General features: G+C 33.3%; 1 protein-coding gene across 1 annotated transcript in view; it reads left to right on the forward strand.

Moving 5' to 3' along the window:
* The first annotated feature begins 531 nt into the window (after window positions 1-531).
* Window positions 532-19,727, forward strand: part of LOC133571146 (6-phosphofructo-2-kinase/fructose-2,6-bisphosphatase-like) — a 34,013-nt gene continuing 14,817 nt past the window's right edge. Inside the window, 7 exon segments of the mRNA XM_072914373.1 lie at window positions 532-640; window positions 894-1,019; window positions 6,939-7,035; window positions 11,357-11,423; window positions 16,549-16,623; window positions 16,696-16,752; window positions 16,828-16,949. Of these exon segments, the coding sequence (XP_072770474.1) occupies window positions 550-640; window positions 894-1,019; window positions 6,939-7,035; window positions 11,357-11,423; window positions 16,549-16,623; window positions 16,696-16,752; window positions 16,828-16,949 (635 nt within the window). The 5' untranslated portion in view covers window positions 532-549.

A 19,727-nucleotide genomic window follows, 5' to 3' on the forward strand; every position in this document is an offset into this window, starting at 1 on the left:
CTGGGTTAGAGTGTCCGCCCTAAGATCGGTAGGTTGTGAGTTCAAACCGCGGCTGAGTCATACCAAAGACTATAAAAATGGGACCCATTACCTCCCTGCTTGGCACTCAGCATCAAGGGTTGGAATCGGGGGTTGAATCACCAAAAATGATTCCCGGGCGCAGCCACCGCTGCAGCCCACTGCTCCCCTCACCTCCCAGGGGGTGAACAAGGGGACAAATTTCGCCACACCCAGTGTGTGTGTGCCAATCATTGGTACTTTAACTTTAACATACAGACACACACAGTAGTTTTATGGCAGCATGGTGTCCTGACCTAGTAAACCAGTGCAGTATGGCGGGGGGGGGGGGGGGGGGGTACAAAGGGCGTGCTGAGCGCCTCATTGCTGGATGACGTAATTCGGCTGATGTCACCCGCCAATCAAAGACACGTGTGACTTTGCCAGCAGGCTAACAGGTGACTGGGTGACTCCGCCCCTTCCTGTGAAAGGCTTTTAAAGTATTTTCTCACCTGGGCGGTTCTTCTCTCTCTCACACACACACACGCAGCCATGTCGCACTCTCACAACACCCTCACTCAAACCCGTCTGGAGAAGACCTGGGTACCGTGGCTGCAGAACCGGCTGAGTAAACGTCGAGGATGTGAGTAACTCACCGGGGTCCAACAAGTTGTGTGTTTTGGGGAACCGGAAGCTGAGACCCACAGAAGGACTTGTTGCGTGTTTCGTGGCACCGGCTTTGGTTGGGATGCGTCCCGCAGGCCGTTCACCCTGGAGGGTCGGCGCGTGCTTTCTGCCTGCCATGGGGAAGACACAACACAATTAGAACACAAAATGAGCGCTCGTTTATGCTACAGTGGAAGTTTGGTAACGTTAACTTTTTTTTGCCTTTTCAGCGTCGGTTCCCCAGTTCACCAACTCCCCCACCATGATTGTGATGGTGGGGCTGCCGGCCAGGGGTAAAACGTACATCTCAAAAAAGCTCACCAGATACCTCAACTGGATCGGGGTCACCACCAAAGGTATCACACGCACAACACGAAGCCTCGGTTAGCAAATCAGGAGCCAAAATTGTCCCGTTGACCTTTAGGTAGCGTGCGGTGCGGTACGTGGCCCACAAAGGCAAATAACCCACCGGGGGTCAATGATTAGCGCCTGTGACATCTGTTTTTTCATGAACTCCACAGGACGGCATAAGCTGCATTTGTGGCATCATGAGTAGGGATGGGTACTAATTTCAGTACTTTTATAGGCACCGACCAAATTCCAAATATCGATCCTCATAAAATCAAGCAGTATGAAGTTTCTATATCTGCACTGCAAAAACTGAAATCTAAGTAAGATGAAATATCCCAAATAAGGGTGATATTTGCTTATTTTCTGTCTGATAAGATAATTCTTCTCACTAAGCAGATTTTAGTCTTTTGCTTGTTTTAAGGGTTTTGGTCCTAAATGATCTCGGTAAGATATTACATCTTGTAGCTGAGATTTGATGACCTATATTGAGTAAAACATGCTTGAAACTAGAATATAAACTGTTGCAAAGCTGTGTCATCAACACTCACAAGTAGGGATGTCCGATAATGGCTTTTTGCCGATATCCCGATATTGTCCAACTCTTTAATTACCGATACCGATATCAACCGAAATATGCAGTCGTGGAATTAACACATTATTATGCCTAATTTGGACAACCAGGTATGGTGAAGATAAGGTCCTTCTTAAAAAAATTAATAAAATAAGATAAATTAATTTAAAAAAAAATTCTTGAATAAAAAAGAAAGTAAAACAATACAAAAACAGTTACATAGAAACTAGTAATTAATGAAAATGAGTCAAATTAACTGTTAAAGGTTAGTACTATTAGTGGACCAGCAGCACGCACAATCATGTGTGCTTACGGACTGTATCCCTTGCAGACTGTATTGATATATATTGATATATAATGTAATAACAGAAAGAAACAACCCTTTTGTGTGAATGGGGGAAGGAGGTTTTTTTGGGTTGGTGCACTAATTGTAAGTGTATCTTGTGTTTTTTATGTTGATTTAATTTTTTTTTTTAAACAACAACAACAACAAAAAACGATACCGATAATTTCCGATATTACATTTTAACGCATTTATCGGCCGAAATTATCGGACATCTCTATTAAAAACCCGTCTTTTTTTTAAAAAGCCTTTTTTTTTTTTTTTTTTAGATATATGCGTGCAAGTTCCAGCTATTAGGCTGTTCTAGTTTTTATTTTTATTTTTTTAATACACTGTAGCACTTTGAGGTTGTTTGCTCAATGTAAAGTGCTTTTGACAAATAACATCTATCATTATTATTAAATATCATATGTGTATATGTTGTATTTGCTGGTGTATTTCTGTTGTAGTTGTAAAAAAAAATAGTAATGATTAGCGATGTCCGATAATGGCTTTTTGCCGATATCCGATATTGTCCAACTCTTTAATTACCGATACCGATATCAACCGATACAGATATATATAGTTGTGGAATTAACACATTATTATGCCTAATTTGGACAACCAGGTATAGTTAAAAAATAATAAAATAAAATAATATAAATAAATTTAAAACATTTTCTTGAATAAAAAAAGAAAGTAAAACAATATAAAAACAGTTACATAGAAACTAGTAATTAATGAAAATGAGTCACATTAACTGTTAAAGGTTAGTACTATTAGTGGACCAGCAGCACGCACAATCATGTGTGCTTACGGACTGTATCCCTTGCAGACTGTATTGATATATAATGTAATAACAGAAAGAAACAACCCTTTTGTGTGAATGAGTGTGAATGGGGGAGGGAGGTTTTTTTGGGTTGGTGCACTAATTGTAGTGTATCTTGTGTTTTTTATGTTGATTTAATTTTTAAAAAAAACATACCGATAATTTCCGATATTACATTTTAACGCATTTATCGACCGAAATTATCGGACATCTCTATTAAAAACCCTTCTTTTTTAAAAAAAGCCTTTTTTTTTTTCTTTTTTTTTAGATATATGCGTGCAAGTTCCAGCTATTAGGCTGTTCTAGTTTTTATTTTTCATTTCTTTAATACACTGTAGCACTTTGAGGTTATTTGCTCAATGTAAAGTGCTTTTGACAAATAACATCTATCATTATTATTAAATATCATATGTGTGTATGTTGTATTTGCTGGTGTATTTCTGTTGTAGTTGTAAAAAAAAATAGTAATGATTAGCGATGTCCGATAATGGCTTTTTGCCGATATCCGATATTGTCCAACTCTTTAATTACCGATACCGATATCAACCGATACCGATATCAGCCGATACAGATATATATAGTCGTGGAATTAACACATTATTATGCCTAATTTGGACAACCAGGTATAGTTAAAAAATAATAAAATAAAATAATATAAATAAATTTAACACATTTTCTTGAATAAAAAAGAAAGTAAAACAATATAAAAACAGTTACATAGAAACTAGTAATTAATGAAAATGAGTCAAATTAACTGTTAAAGGTTAGTACTTCTAGTGGACCAGCAGCACGCACAATCATGTGTGCTTACGGACTGTATCCCTTGCAGACTGTATTGATATATATTGATATATAATGTAGGAACCAGAATATTAATAACAGAAAGAAACAACCCTTTTGTGTGAATGAGTGTAAATGGGGGAGGGAGGTTTTTTGGGTTGGTGCAGTAATTGTAAGTGTATCTTGTGTTTTTTATGTTGATTTAATAAAAATAAAAAATACGATACCAATTTTTTTTTTAAACGATACCGATAATTTCCGATATTACATTTTAAAGCATTTATCGGCCGATAATATCGGCAGGCCGATATTATCGGACATCCCTACTCACAAATATAAAACTGCTTTTTCAAAGTAATAATTTCTTATTTCAAGCATGAAATAAAAAATCATGACTTTGACACAATTTTGTCTCATAATTAAAACAGATGACAGCCAAATGGACTTTGCTGTTTTATTTTCAATGAAACAATAGAACATACGTACTCATATAGTAGTACAGTTGGCACACTACAGTAAACTGACAGTTAATATTTAAACATTTAACATTTCAAACAATTTTGAATAGAAATAGTTCATGCACATTCAGATCAATTCTTCAAAATTACAATAAAATCAAATTTGGTTGGGGGCCAGGCTGTGTATATATATATATATATATATATATATATATATATATTTATATATATATATTCCTTGCGCACTAATTGACTGAAAGAGCACGCACTTGGCGTTATCGATGGGAAAATGCAAGAAATGTAATGCCGAGCGCATATCATTATGTCAAGATAATGGCACTAGCATTTACTTAATTTAAGAATATTTTTCAACATATTGAGAAAAAAGGTCTCATATTTGTTTATTTCTACCAAGAAAAGCGCACTTGTTATTACTGAGAATATACTTATTTTAAGGTATTTTTGGGTTCACTGAGGTTAGCTAATTTTACTTGTTTTGGAAAGTTTTGACAAGCCAAAATATCTTGTTCTATTGGCAGATAATTTTGCTTAGTTCAAGTAAAATACCCCTAATTTTTGTATTTTTTTTCTTGTTTTTGAACACTGACTTTTTGCAGTGTGGTATGGCAGGCCTGGGCAATTATTTTGCCTCAGGGGGGGCAAATTTAGAGAACAAAATGTTTTTTTTAAGAACACTAATACAAAACTGACAATAATGTCTGATTGAATGCTAAAAACGTTATGACAGACTGCCTTAAAAAACGAAACGGAATTTTTTATTTTTTTTTACTGAATGAGACACCCAGAATGTACATGAAAATAAAGAATGCGGGATTTACAATATTCCATGAACGATAAAACACTGACACCATCAGTTGGCAAAATCATACTTGCCAACCCTGAGACCTCCGAATTCGGGAGATTTGGAGTGGGGGTTTTAAGGTGGGTTTTAAGGTGGGTGGGGGCGGGGTTAAGGGGGGAGGAGTATATTTACAGCTAGAATTCACTGAAATTCAAGTATTTCTTATATATATGTATATATATATATATATACATAAATATAATAAATACTTGACTTTCAGTGAATTCTAGCTATATATACAAACCCCGTTTCCATATGAGTTGGGAAATTGTGTTAGATGTAAATATAAACGGAATACAATGATTTGCAAATCCTTTTCAACCCATATTCAATTGATGCACTACAAAGACAAAATATTTGATGTTCAAACTCATAAACTTTTTTTTTTTTTTGCAAATAATAATTAACTTAGAATTTCATGGCTGCAACACGTGCCAAAGTAGTTGGGAAAGGGCATGTTCACCACTGTGTTACATCACCTTTTCTTTTAACAACACTCAATAAACGATAGGGAACTGAGGAAACTAATTGTTGAAGCTTTGAAAGTGGAATTCTTTCCCATTCTTGTTTTATGTAGAGCTTCAGTCGTTCAACAGTCCGGGGTCTCCACTGTCGTATTTTACGCTTCATAAAGCGCCACACATTTTCAATGGGAGACAGGTCTGGACTGCAGGCGGGCCAGGAAATTACCCGCACTCTTTTTTTACGAAGCCACGCTGTTGTAACACGTGCTGAATGTGGCTTGGCATTGTCTTGCTGAAATAAGCAGGGGCGTCCATGAAAAAGACGCCGCTTAGATGGCAGCATACAGTATGTTGTTCCAAAACCTGTATGTACCTTTTAGCATTAATGGTGCCTTCACAGATGTGTAAGTTACCCATGCCTTGGGCACTAATGCACCCCCATACCATCACAGATGCTGGCTTTTGAACTTTGCATCGATAACAGTCTGGATGGTTCGCTTCCCCTTTGGTCCGGATGACACGATGTCGAATATTTCCAAAAACAATTTGAAATGTGGACTCGTCAGACCACAGAACACTTTTCCACTTTGAATGAGTCCATCATAGATGATCTCGGGCCCAGAGAAGCCGGCGGTGTTTCTGGGTGTTGTTGATAAATTGCTTTCGCTTTGCATAGTAGAGCTTTAACTTGCACTTGCAGATGTAGCGACGAACTGTATTTAGTGACAGTGGTTTTCTGAAGTGTTCCTGAGCCGATGCGGTGATATCCTTTAGAGATTGATGTCGGTTTTTGATACAGTGCCGTCTGAGGGATCAAAGGACACGGTCATTTAATGTTGGTTTCCGGCCATGCCGCTTACGTGGAGTGATTTCTCCAGATTCTCTGAACCTTTTGATGATATTATGGACCGTAGATGGTGAAATCCCTAAATTTCTTGCAATTGCACTTTGAGAAATGTTGTTCTTAAACTGTTTGACTATTTGCTCACGCAGTTGTGGACAAAGGGGTGTACCTCGCCCCATCCTTTCTTGTGAAAGACTGAGCATTTTTTGGGAAGCTGTTTTTATACCCAATCATGGCACCCACCTGTTCCCAATTAGCCTGCACATCTGTGGGATGTTCCAAATAAGTGTTTGATGAGCATTCCTCAACTTTATCAGTATTTATTGCCACCTTTCCCAACTTCTTTGTCACGTGTTGCTGGCATCAAATTCTAAAGTTAATGAATATTTGCACAAAAAAAAATGTTTATCAGTTTGAACATCAAATATGTTGTCTTTGTAGCATATTCAACTGAATATGGGTTGAAAATGATTTGCCAGTCAGTCCAACGAGTGCTGGCCCAGTCACATAACATGTGCGGCTTCTGCACGCACACACAATTGAATGCAATGCATTCTTCATCAACAGCCATACAGGTCACACTGAGGGTAGCCGAATAAAAAACTTTAACACTGTTACAAATATGCACCACACTGTGAACCCACACCAAACAAGAATGACAAACACATTTCGGGAGAACATCCGCACCGTAACACAACATAAACACAACAGAACAAATATCCAGCTCTGCATGCACTTTAAAACATTGCCACTGAAGTGTCGCTGATTAAGTCCTGCTTTTCTTCGTCCCACAGTGTTCAACGTCGGTCAGTACCGCAGAGAGGCGACGCGGTCCTACAACAGCTTCGAGTTCTTCAGACCCGACAACGCGGAGGCCATGAAGATACGCAAGTATGTTTTTGGTTTGTAGATTTTTTATGACGCTCCTAGAGAAGGTTATGTATTGTGAAGGTTTGTCAGTCAGTAACATGACTCAAAAAGTTACGGGAAGATTTTGATGAAACATTTAGAAATGGGATAAATATAATGTAAACATGTTATATTAGTGGTACATTGAATATGAAGTAAATGTGTGCACAATAAAGGTACATAAAATGATATAAATATTGTAAATTAGTAAATCAAATATAATGTAAACATGGTATATTAGTAATACATTAAATATGAAGTAAATAAGGTCCATTAAAAAGTACATAAAACAATGTAAATACTGTACATTAGTAAATCAAATATGTTTACATGGTATATTAGTGGTACATTGAATATGAAGCATATATTGTACATAAAATGATGTCAATATTGTACATTAGTAAAATAATGTAAACATGTTAGTGGCACATTAAATATGAAGCATATATTGTACATAAAATTATGTCAATATTGTACATTAGTAAAATAAAGCAAACATGATTTATTAATGGTACATTAAAGATGAAGCATATATTGTACATACAATTATGTAAATATTGTACATTAGTAAAATAATGTAAACATGTTAGTGGCACATTAAATATGAAGCATATATTGTACATAACATTATGTAAATATTGTACATTAGTAAAATAAATATGTATACATGTTATATTAGTGGTACATTGAATATGAAGCATATATTGTACATAAAATTATAAGCAAAAACAATAAAGGTACATGAAATTATGTAAATTAATATATTACATATAATGTAGACATGTAATATTAGTGGTACAATAAATATGACGTAAATAGGGCACAGTAAAGGTACATACATTTATATTATTGCTGTGATTTAGTACATTAAAAATGTAAACATGGTATATTAGATTTAAATACTGTATATTAATAAGTTAAATATAATTTAAACATTTTATATTAGTGGTATATTAAATATGAAGTAAATATCGTACAATAAAAGTACATAAAATGATGCAAATGTACATTAGTAAAATAAATATAATGTAAACATGTCATATTAGTGGTGCATTAATATGAAGTAAATATGGTACAATAAAGGTACATAAAATAATGTAAATGTACATTAGTAAAATAATGTAAACATGTTATATTAGTGGTACATTAAATATGAAGTAAATATGGTACAATAAAAGTACATCAAATTATGTAATTACTGTAATTTAGTAAATTAAAAGTAAAGTAAACATGGTATATTACTGGTACATTAAATATGAAGTAAATATGGTACAATAAAGGTACAATAAATGCTATAATTACTGTAATTTAGTAAATTTAAAATAAAGCAAACATGATTTATTAATGGTACATTAAATATGAAGCATATGTTGTACATAAAATTATGTAAATATTGTACATTAATAAAATAATGTAAACATGTTAGTGGCACATTAAATATGAAGCATATATTGTACATAAAATTATGTAAATATTGTACATTAGTAAAATAAATATGTATACATGTTATATTAGTGGTACATTAAATATGAAGCAAAAATGGTATGATAAAGGTACATGAAATTATGTAAATTAATATATTACATATAATGTAGACATGTAATATTAGTGGAACAATAAATATGACGTAAATAGGGCACAGTAAAGGTACATACATTTAAATTATTGCTGTGATTTAGTAAATTAAAAATGTAAACATGGCATATTAGTTGTACATTAAATATGAAGTAAATATGGTACAATAAAAGTACATCAAATTATGTAATTACTGTAATTTAGTAAATTAAAAGTAAAGTAAACATGGTATATTACTGGTACATTAAATATGAAGTAAATATGGTACAATAAATGCTATAATTACTGTAATTTAGTAAATTTAAAATAAAGCAAACATGATTTATTAATGGTACATTAAATATGAAGCATATGTTGTACATAAAATTATGTAAATATTGTACATTAGTAAAATAATGTAAACATGTTAGTGGCACATTAAATATGAAGCATATATTGTACATAAAATTATGTAAATATTGTACATTAGTCAAATAAATATGTATACATGTTATATTAGTGGTACATTAAATATGAAGCAAAAATGGTATGATAAAGGTACATGAAATTATGTAAATTAATATATTACATATAATGTAGACATGTAATATTAGTGGAACAATAAATATGACGTAAATAGGGCACAGTAAAGGTACATACATTTAAATTATTGCTGTGATTTAGTAAATTAAAAATGTAAACATGGCATATTAGTTGTACATTAAAGATGTAAATACTGTATATTAATAAATTAAATATAATTTAAAAAGTTTATATTAGTGGTACATTAAATATGAAGTAAATATCATACAATAAAAGTACATAAAATGATGCAAATAATGTACATTAGTAAAATAAATATAATGTGAACATGTTATATTAGTGGTGCATTAAATATGAATTAAATATGGTACAATAAAGGTACATAAAATAATGTAAATAATGTACATTAGTAAAATAATGTAAACATGTTATATTAGTGGTACATTAAATATGAAGTAAATATGGTACAATAAAGGTACATCAAATGATGTAATTACTGTTATTTACTAAATTAAAATTAAAGTAAACATGGTATATTACTGGTACATTAAATATGACGTAAATATGGTAAAATAAAGGTACAATAAATGCTATAATTACTGTAATTTAGTAAATTAAAATTAAAGTAAACATGGTATATTACTGGTACATTAAATATGAAGTAAATATGGTACAATAAAGGTACAATAAATGCTATAATTACTGTAATTTAGTAAATTGAAAATAAAGCAAACATGATTTATTAATGGTACATTAAATATGAAGCATATATTGTACATAAAATTATGTAAATATTGTACATTAATAAAATAATGTAAACATGTTAGTGGCACATTAAATATGAAGCATATATTGTACATAAAATGATGTAGATATTGTACATTAGTAAAATAAATATGTATACATGTTATATTAGTGGTACATTACATATGAAGCAAATATGGTATAATAAAGGTACATGAAATTATGTAAATTAATATATTACATATAATGTAGACATGTAATATTAGTGGAACAATAAATATGATGTAAATAGGGCACAGTAAAGGTACAAATATTTATATAATTGCTGTGATTTAGTAAATTAAAAATGTAAACATGGCATATTAGTTGTACATTAAAGATGTAAATACTGTATATGAATAAATTAAATATAATTTTAAATGTTTATATTAGTGGTACATTAAATATGAAGTAAATATCATACAATAAAGTACATAAAAATGATGCAAATAATGTACATTAGTAAAATAAATATAATGCAAACATGTTATATTAGTGGTGTATTAAATATGAAGTAAATATGGTACAATAAAGGTACATAAAATGTAAATAATGTACATTAGTAAAATAATGTAAACATGTTATATTAGTGGTACATTAAATATGAAGTAAATATGGCACAATAAAGGTACATCAAATGATGTAATTACTGTTATTTACTAAATTAAAATTAAAGTAAACATGGTATATTACTGGTACATTAAATATGACGTAAATATGGTACAATAAAGGTACAATAAATGCTATAATTACTGTAATTTAGTAAATTAAAATTAAAGTAAACATGGTATATTAATGGTACATTAAATATGAAGCATATATTGTACATAAAATTATGTAAATATTGTACATTAATAAAATAATGTAAACATGTTAGTGGCACATTAAATATGAAGCATATATTGTACATAAAATGATGTAAATATTGTACATTAGTAAAATAAATATGTATACATGGTATATTACTGGTATATTAAATATGAAGTAAATATGGTACAATAAAGATACATCAAATGATGTAATTACTGTTATTTTTTAAATTAAAATTAAAGTAAACATGGTATATTACTGGTACATTGAATATGAAGTAAATATGGTACAATAAAGGTACACTAAATGCTATAATTACTGTAATTTAGTAAATAAAAAATAAAGCAAACATGATTCATTAATGGTACATTAAATATGAAGTAAATATGGTACAATAAAGGTGCATAAAATGATATTACTGTAATTTAGTAAATACAAAATAAAGTAAAAATGGTACATTACTGGTACATTAAATATGAAGTAAACATGTACAATAAAGGTACATAAAATAATGTAAATATTGTACATTAGTAAATTAAATAAATGAGTTTCTCGTTTGAAATTTTCTGTCACAAGTTTTTTTTTTAACCTATTTTCACGTCCTGCTCGACAGGGCGTGTGCCATGGCGGCGCTTAAAGACGTGTGCGACTACTTCACCATAGAGCAGGGCCAGGTGGTGGTGAGTGATGTCATCCGTCATGTGACCTCACTGTTTCAATAACTGCCAGCACGGTGCGATACAACCGTCAATTGTTTACATCGTAACTGCGGCAACTAGAGTGAACACCAAAGTACTGTAAATGAAAAAACGGTACCACTGCTATTTTTACAGTAAAATACTGGCGACTGAGCTGCAAGTTGTTGTTTTTTTTTTTTATATGAAATCCGACAATATTTTACTGTAAATGTAAAATAAAACGTAGCACATTTATTTTTACAGTAAAATTCTGGCAACTGATCTGCCAGTTTGCAACTGTAAAATCTACTGGCATTTTTTACGGTATAGTACAATATAAAAATGGCTATCGTTCGATACAACCGTCTATTGTTTACATCGTAATATTCACATTGAAACTGCGGCCACTGGATTGAACACCAAAGTACTGTAATTGAAAAAACGGTACCACTGCTATTTTTACAGTAAAATACTGGCAACTGAGCTGCAATTTTTTTTTAAATTTTATCTGAAATCTGAAGTTTTTTACTGTAAATGTAAAATAAAACGGTAGCACATTTATTTTTACAGTAAAATTCTGGCAACTGATCTGCCGGTTTGCAACAGTAAAATCTACTGGCATTTTTTACGGTATCTTTCGATACAAACGTCTATTGTTTACATCGTAATTTTCATGGATGTCCAGAAACGGAAAGGACAATGGAAGCTAAACCAACAAAATCCAAAGAGAAATTGGTGCCAAAAAGAGGAACAATTTTGTTTGAATTTGATGTCAGACATCGACCAAACAATGGTAATTTTCTAAAAATGCAACACGTCTATACTTTAGTATCCCTTGAAGACACAACACGAAGAACAGTACAGATACGGTGTTAAAATGCCACAGAATAGAATGTCCTGAGATTACAATGACCTGGATGAATGACAATATCCACAGACATCTTGCTCAACAACATTGTAACGTTACCGCCAAATCATGACATAACGAAAAGAAAGCCGCATCAAACAGATTCTAAAGTACCAGTAGAGTGGAAAAACCATATTTTTATACATACATACACATAAATACATATATACATACATTTATATATATATATATATATATATATATATATATATATATATATATATATATACATTTTATATATATATATATGTATACATACATATATATACATACTGTGTATATATATATATATACACTTATGTATGTATATATATATATATACACATGTATATTAACATATACACATATGTGTATATATATATATATATATATATATACACACACACGTGTATATATATACACATTCTCGATTCAAAAATGATATTTTTCCGATTCAAAACAAAAAAGAGAATGTATGACATATATATACATACATATACATATACATATATATATATTAGGGATGTCCGATAATGACTTTTTGCCCATATCCGATATTGTCCCACTCTTTAATTACCGATACCGATATTAACCGATATCAACAGATACATGCAGTCGTGGAATTAACACATTATTATGCCTAATTTGGACAACCGGGTATGGTGAAGATAAGGTACTTTTTAAAGAAATTAATAAAATAAGATTAATAAATTAAAAACATTTTCTTGAATAAAAAAGAAAGTAAAACAATATAAAAACAGTTACATAGAAACTAGTAATTAATGAAAATGAGTAAAATTAACTGTTAAAGGTTAGTACTATTAGTGGACACAATCATGTGTGCTTACGGACTGTATCCCTTGCAGACTGTATTGATATATATTGATATATAATGTAGGAAACAGAATATTAATAACAGAAAGAAGTGTGTATCTTGTGATTTTAATAATAATAAAAAAAAAAAAAACGATACCGATAAAAAAACGATACCGATAATTTCAGATATTACATTTTAACGCATTTATCGGCCGATATCGGCCTGCCGATATTATCGGCCGATAATATATATACATACATACATATACATATATATATATATATACACATACATACATATATATATATATATATATACACATATGTATGTGTATGTATATATATATATATATAAATATATATATATATATATATATATATATATATATAAATATATATATATATATATATATGTATACATATATATATATATGTATGTGTATATATACATATATACATACATATATATATATATATATATACACACATACATACATATATATTTATATATACATATATATTTATATATACATACATATATATATACATACATACATATATATATTTATATATACATACATAGATATATACACATACATATATATATATACATACATATATATATATACATACATACATATATATATACATACATATATATATATATACATACATATATATATATATATATATACATATACACATACATATATATATACATACATATACAGTATATACTGTATATGATTTATGACACTGAAAGACTTGCAAAGTTTGCGAATGAATAGATATGATCAAAATAGTATCAATCTGACGAACATTCCCGAGCCATTTTGATAGAAAATGAGCAAGCCAGTCATGTGATCTGTGACGTAGAGGAGGAACCACGGATCCCTTCCCCATCAACAACAATGCTATTCAAGCCGACTTTGTGAGCGCCAACGACGATTTATTTACGACTTAGGATGCATAGAATAAGAAAATCGTGGTCTTGTCTTACATAGATTGTCAATGATAAACAGCACATCTCTTTACAATGTTTGCGAAATTCATGCATGACTGGTTTGCTGACGCGGTCGGAGTGCAGAAGCGTTCCCATACAGACGTCATCCCACCCCGAATCTACAGAAATTGCCCAAATTTTACGGAGCGGAATATTCAAAATGGCCGTCTGAAATTGTGGCATCTTGTGATGTTTAGGGAGTATTTTCACATACTTACAATTAGTTATGGTTTAACGGGTACAATGAAACACAATTAAGTATATAAGTCAACTTGTTTTTCCACTCTACTGCTACTTTAAGAAACACTCAAAGAAATCAAGAATATGAATTGTGGTAGTCGTCAAGTTTCATTTTTAGGTCAATCTGAGTCAAAATATCATGGAACCACTCATTCCTGAGCAAAAAAATATGGAAGAAACCAAAAATACTCCAACACACCAGTCGTACTTTGTTGCACCACCTCTGGCTTGTATAAGATCTTGCAGTCTGTGAGGCGTGGACCTAACGAGTGACAACAAAACTCTTCATCAATCTTGCTCCAATTTTCTCTGATTGCTGTTGTCAGATCAGCTTTGCAGGTTGGAGTCTTGTTAGGGACCTTGAGTATCTTTTTTCAAGGAAAGTTTTTACAGTTTTTGCTCCTTGGCAAAATGCATTATCATCTTGAAAAATTATGTCATCATCCCCGAACATCATTTCCATGGATGAAATAGGAGACCTGTCCAAAATGTTCATGAAAACGTGTGCATTTATTGAAGACGTAATGACAGCCATCATTACCTGACATGCAGCCCATATCATCAATGACTATGGAAATGTGCATCATGTTTTCTTCAGGCAGTCGTCTTCAAAAATCCCATTGGACTGGCACCAAACAAAAGTTCTAGCATCATCACCTTGTCCAATGCAGATTCACAATTCATGACTGAATAGGACTTTCATCCAGTCATTCATAGTCCACCATTGCTTTACCTTAGCCCATTGAAACATAGTTTTTCTACGTTTAGATGTCAATGACGGAGCTCATTTAGCTTTTCTGTATTTAAGTTGTGGTGAATTGTACCGTGTAGCATTTTCTTATATGATTGTGAGCTAGCATGTGTTGGTATTTGGTCACAGAATCCTTTAGAGGATTGTTCTACTAAGGAAATATGCCCTTAGATAGCTTCAAAAGTGCACATGTCCATCACAAGCTCTCCAGAGAGTGGTGGCTGTTGCCCCCAGGAAATTGGAATCCTAAAGGAATGCAGGTTTGAATTTTAAGAGTGATAATAAAAAAACTTTAGCAACATCTGATAGGACGCCCCCACAGGTAGGAGTAGAGGATAGGTGTCCGAGGTCACCGGACTCCAACTGACCAAAGGAATAATGTCAGGAAAAGATTGACTGGCCAGCTCCAAGGCTAGAGTTACAAAGAGTGGGGGTCTTCGGGAAGGGGTATTTAGTCACTGTGGTCCGAGAGGACATCAGAAGAGTAGTCAGGCCCATACTCTATCTCCTGGAAGCTGCAGCTCCAGTCTGGGGCTCGCTGAAACAAATAAAGCTTGTTTTTTGACGATTCCTCGTTGGCGTCTTCTTGGCTACCCATCACACGACCAACAAATATACAACAAAGTCCTATTTCTTTTAGGCACTTTCTTACAGTTTCGTCACAGACGGTGACTCCAGTTTCCTCCCATTCGTTCTTCTTTTGTGCATTTTTCTGTTTTCAAGACATAATGCTTGAAGTTCTCTGATGTTTTCCTTGGTCTACCAGTATGCTGGCCTTTTCCAACCTTCCCATCTTGTTTGTACTCGGTCCAGATTTTAGACACAGTGGACTGTGAACAATCAACATTTTGCGACGCTGCGTGAGGATTTACCTTCTTGAAGGACTTTGATGATCTTCTCCTTTGTTTCAATTGACACTTCCCTTGTTGGAGCCATGATTCATGTCAACCCACCTGGTGCAACAGCTCTTCAAGGTGTGAACAGACTAATGAACAGATTTCGATGCAGGCGTTAGCCTTGAAAATTGAAATTCATAGGGTGGTTCCATCATGTTTTGTCAGATTTGAGTGATTCCATAATTTTTTTTTACTCTGCTTGATCTAAAAATGAAACTGTTCCCGACTACCACAATTTATATTTTATGATTGATTTTAATTTGTTGTTACATGTATGTTATCTCCTTTTTTCTACAAAACCAAACCATATGAACATCGTCCACGTCTGCTGATGTCACCATTTTTGCCAGTGGTTGTACCAGGACCACAGATTCAATGTACTGAATAGACTACGCAGATCAGACGGACAAGTTAGCAACTCGATCCCTAGACGTGAACTGACCTTCACCAGACTTCCGGAAATCATTTTGTGCATCGTATGTGAGAAAACCGAACCATGTGCAGAGTCTGCTTTTTTGTTTTCATGTTCACTTCAGGTTTTCGATGCCACCAACACCACACCAGAGCGCAGGGAGCTCATCCTCAGCTTTGCAAAGGAGAACGGCTACAAGGTTTGTTTAGTCCACACGAACACGGCTCCGCAAACCTAACAATTGTTTTGTAACACAACATGGCTCCTTCAGGTTTTCTTTGTGGAGTCCATCTGTGACGATCCTCAGATCATTGCTGAGAATATTAAAGTGAGTCGGCTTCGCGTGTCTGTGCACATAATCTGGACTAGAACTGAACATTTTTTTAAACTTTTTTTACATAAGCAAGTGAAGCTGAGCAGTCCCGACTATGTCAACTGCGACAAAGACGAGGTCGTGGCCGACTTCCTGAAGAGGATCGACTGTTACAAGCAGACTTACGTGGCGCTGGACGACGACAAGGACAGGTAGCCTCCGCAGTATTTTGTTTCTTATCATATTAATCAGAAAATAGTCTTTCACTTGCTTAATCAATAGCAGTGCCATTGATTAAAAGCTGCAAAAGCAATTAAGAGGGAAATATACGCAGTTTACTAATCTTCCAATCAGATTGCGTTGTCATCTGGGTCGTTCACAGCCACGTAAACAGCCAGTAGGGGCTACGCTATGTAGGAACTGCAAAGATTACGATAAACTCTGATGTAATAACTAAAAATAAAAATATATAATATGAGTAAAATGTAAACATATATATATATATATATATATATATATATATATATATATATATATATATATATTTACACTGCAAAAACTGAAATCTAAGTAAGATTAAATATCTCAAATAAGGGTGATATTAGTTTATTTTCTGTCTGATACGGTAATTCTTCTCACTAAGCAGATTTTATGTTAGTGTTTTACTTGTTTTAAGGGTTTTGGTCCTAAATGATCTCAGTAAGATATTACAGCTTGTTGCTGATATTTTATGAGCTATATTGAGTAAAACATGCTTGAAACTAGAATATCAACTGTTGCAAAGCTGTGCCATCAACACTCAAGTATAAAACTACTTTTTTAAAGTAATAATTTCTTATTTCAAGCATGAAAAAAAAAATCATGATGCCGAGCACATATAATTATGTCAAGATAATGGCACTAGCATTTAAGAATATTTTTTCAACATATTGAGCAAAAAGGTCTCTTTTTTTTCTACTAAGAAAAGTGCACTTGTTATTAGTGAGATTATACTTATTTTAATGTATTTTTGGGTTCATTGAGGTTAGCTAATTTACTTGTTTTGGAAAGTCTTGACAAGCCGAATTTTCTTGTTCTATTGGCAGATAATTTTGCTTAGTTCAAATAAAATACCCCTAATTTCTGTATTTTTTTCTCCTTGTTTTTGAACACTGACTTTTTGCAGTGTAAATAAAGGGGACCACAAAACAATGGCATTATTGGCTTTATTTTAACAAAAAATATTCGGATACATTAAAACTGTGTTTTTTTATTGCAATTTTGTCCTTAAATAAAATAGTGAACATACTAGACAACTTGTCTTTTAGTAGTAAGTAAACAAACAAAGGCTCCTAATAAGTCTGCTGACGTATGCAGTAACATATAGTGTCATTTATCATTCTATTATTTTGTCAACATTATGAGGGACAGGCTATAAAAAATACTTATTCTACTTGTTCATATACTGTAATATCTGCTTATTTTCTGTTTCAACATGTTCTATCTACACTTCTGTTAAAATGTAATAATCACTTATTATTCTGTTTGATACTTTACATTAGTTTTGGATGATACTACAAAACAAACTGTAAAAATTGATTACTATTCTACGGTACTTGTTCATTTACTGTTAATATCTGCTTATTTTCAATTTCAACATGTTCTATCTACACTTCTGTTAAAATGTATTAATCACTTATTCTTCTGTTGTTATATACTTTACATTAGTTTTGGATGATACCACACATTTAGGTATCGATCCGATACCAAGTAGTTGCAGGATCGTACATTGTCATAATTTAAGTTCTCATGTGTGAAGGGACGTATTTCCTGAGTTTATGAATATTATATGATTGTCTTTAAAAAAAGAGAGAAATATATTGATGTAATCATAGTAGTATCGACTCGATACGCTGTTGTACTTGGTAACAGTACAGTGGATGTCAGGTGTAGACCCACTCATGGCGTTTGTTTACATTCAGGCGTGCTATCTTTTGTTAGCGGTGACGCCGGCGAGCTATTGCATCCTCCTGTGTAGTGAAGCATGTTTAGCTATTCCTCATCCTGCAGGCATGATACTTGTAAGAAACTCACTTTGTCGCCAGGGAGGCGAGGATTGTAGCTAAAACACTGCTGACTGTGGATGGATGTTAGCTACTAACTAGCTATCTATGTCTTAAAGCAACTCTTCCTGAGGGCGTTTCAGCGTTATAACTTCACCTTTATCTTTTACACCAAAATGCGTCCATTCTCCCTTTTCTGTCTACACACTGTGTCTGCTTGTAAGTACTCATTGTGTGTGCGCTGCCGAACATGCTCCTCTGCTCCCAAAACCAGCAATGTCACGACATGACATCATGCTCGGGAACCGGTACTTTTCAAACGGAGTGTAGTACCGTTTTTGATGCATTAGTACCGCGATACTATACTATACTATACTATACTACACTTTTCTTGTATGTATGTGTTTGTGTATATGTGGGCTTATGTATATGTGTGTGGGTGTATTAATGTGTATATATGTGTGGATGTGTATGTTTATATGTATATGCATATGTGTGGAAATGTGTGTATGTGTATGTATATGTATATGCATATATGTATGTGTGCATGTATGTGTATATGAATGTGTAGGTGTGTGCATGGGTGTGGATGTCCGGTGGCTCAATTGGCCTGGCTGTGGATGAGTTGGGGTAGGTGGGTTGGTGGCCTCGGTGGTAGCCGGGGGTGTGCGTTGTTGTGGTTTACGGGGTCGGTCGCTTTTTTGTTTTGGTTTCGGCGGCCGCGGGTGTTTACGCTGCGGACGGGCGGTGGTGGTGATGGTTGCTGCGGTGATACCAGCGGTTGGCATCGCTGTGTTGGGTTGGAGTGGTTGGGGGACTGTGGTTGGTGTCTGTGCGCTTGTGGGGTTGTGGGGATGGCTGGCGTTGGCTTGCCGGCTGGTTTGGGGGCTGGCAGGCGGACGGGATGCATTGGCTTCTTCCCCCGTTGGGGGGCTCCTTCCCCTGGCC

The sequence above is a fragment of the Nerophis lumbriciformis genome, linkage group LG01, assembly GCF_033978685.3.
Source record: "Nerophis lumbriciformis linkage group LG01, RoL_Nlum_v2.1, whole genome shotgun sequence".
Classification (NCBI taxonomy): Eukaryota; Metazoa; Chordata; class Actinopteri; order Syngnathiformes; family Syngnathidae; genus Nerophis; species Nerophis lumbriciformis.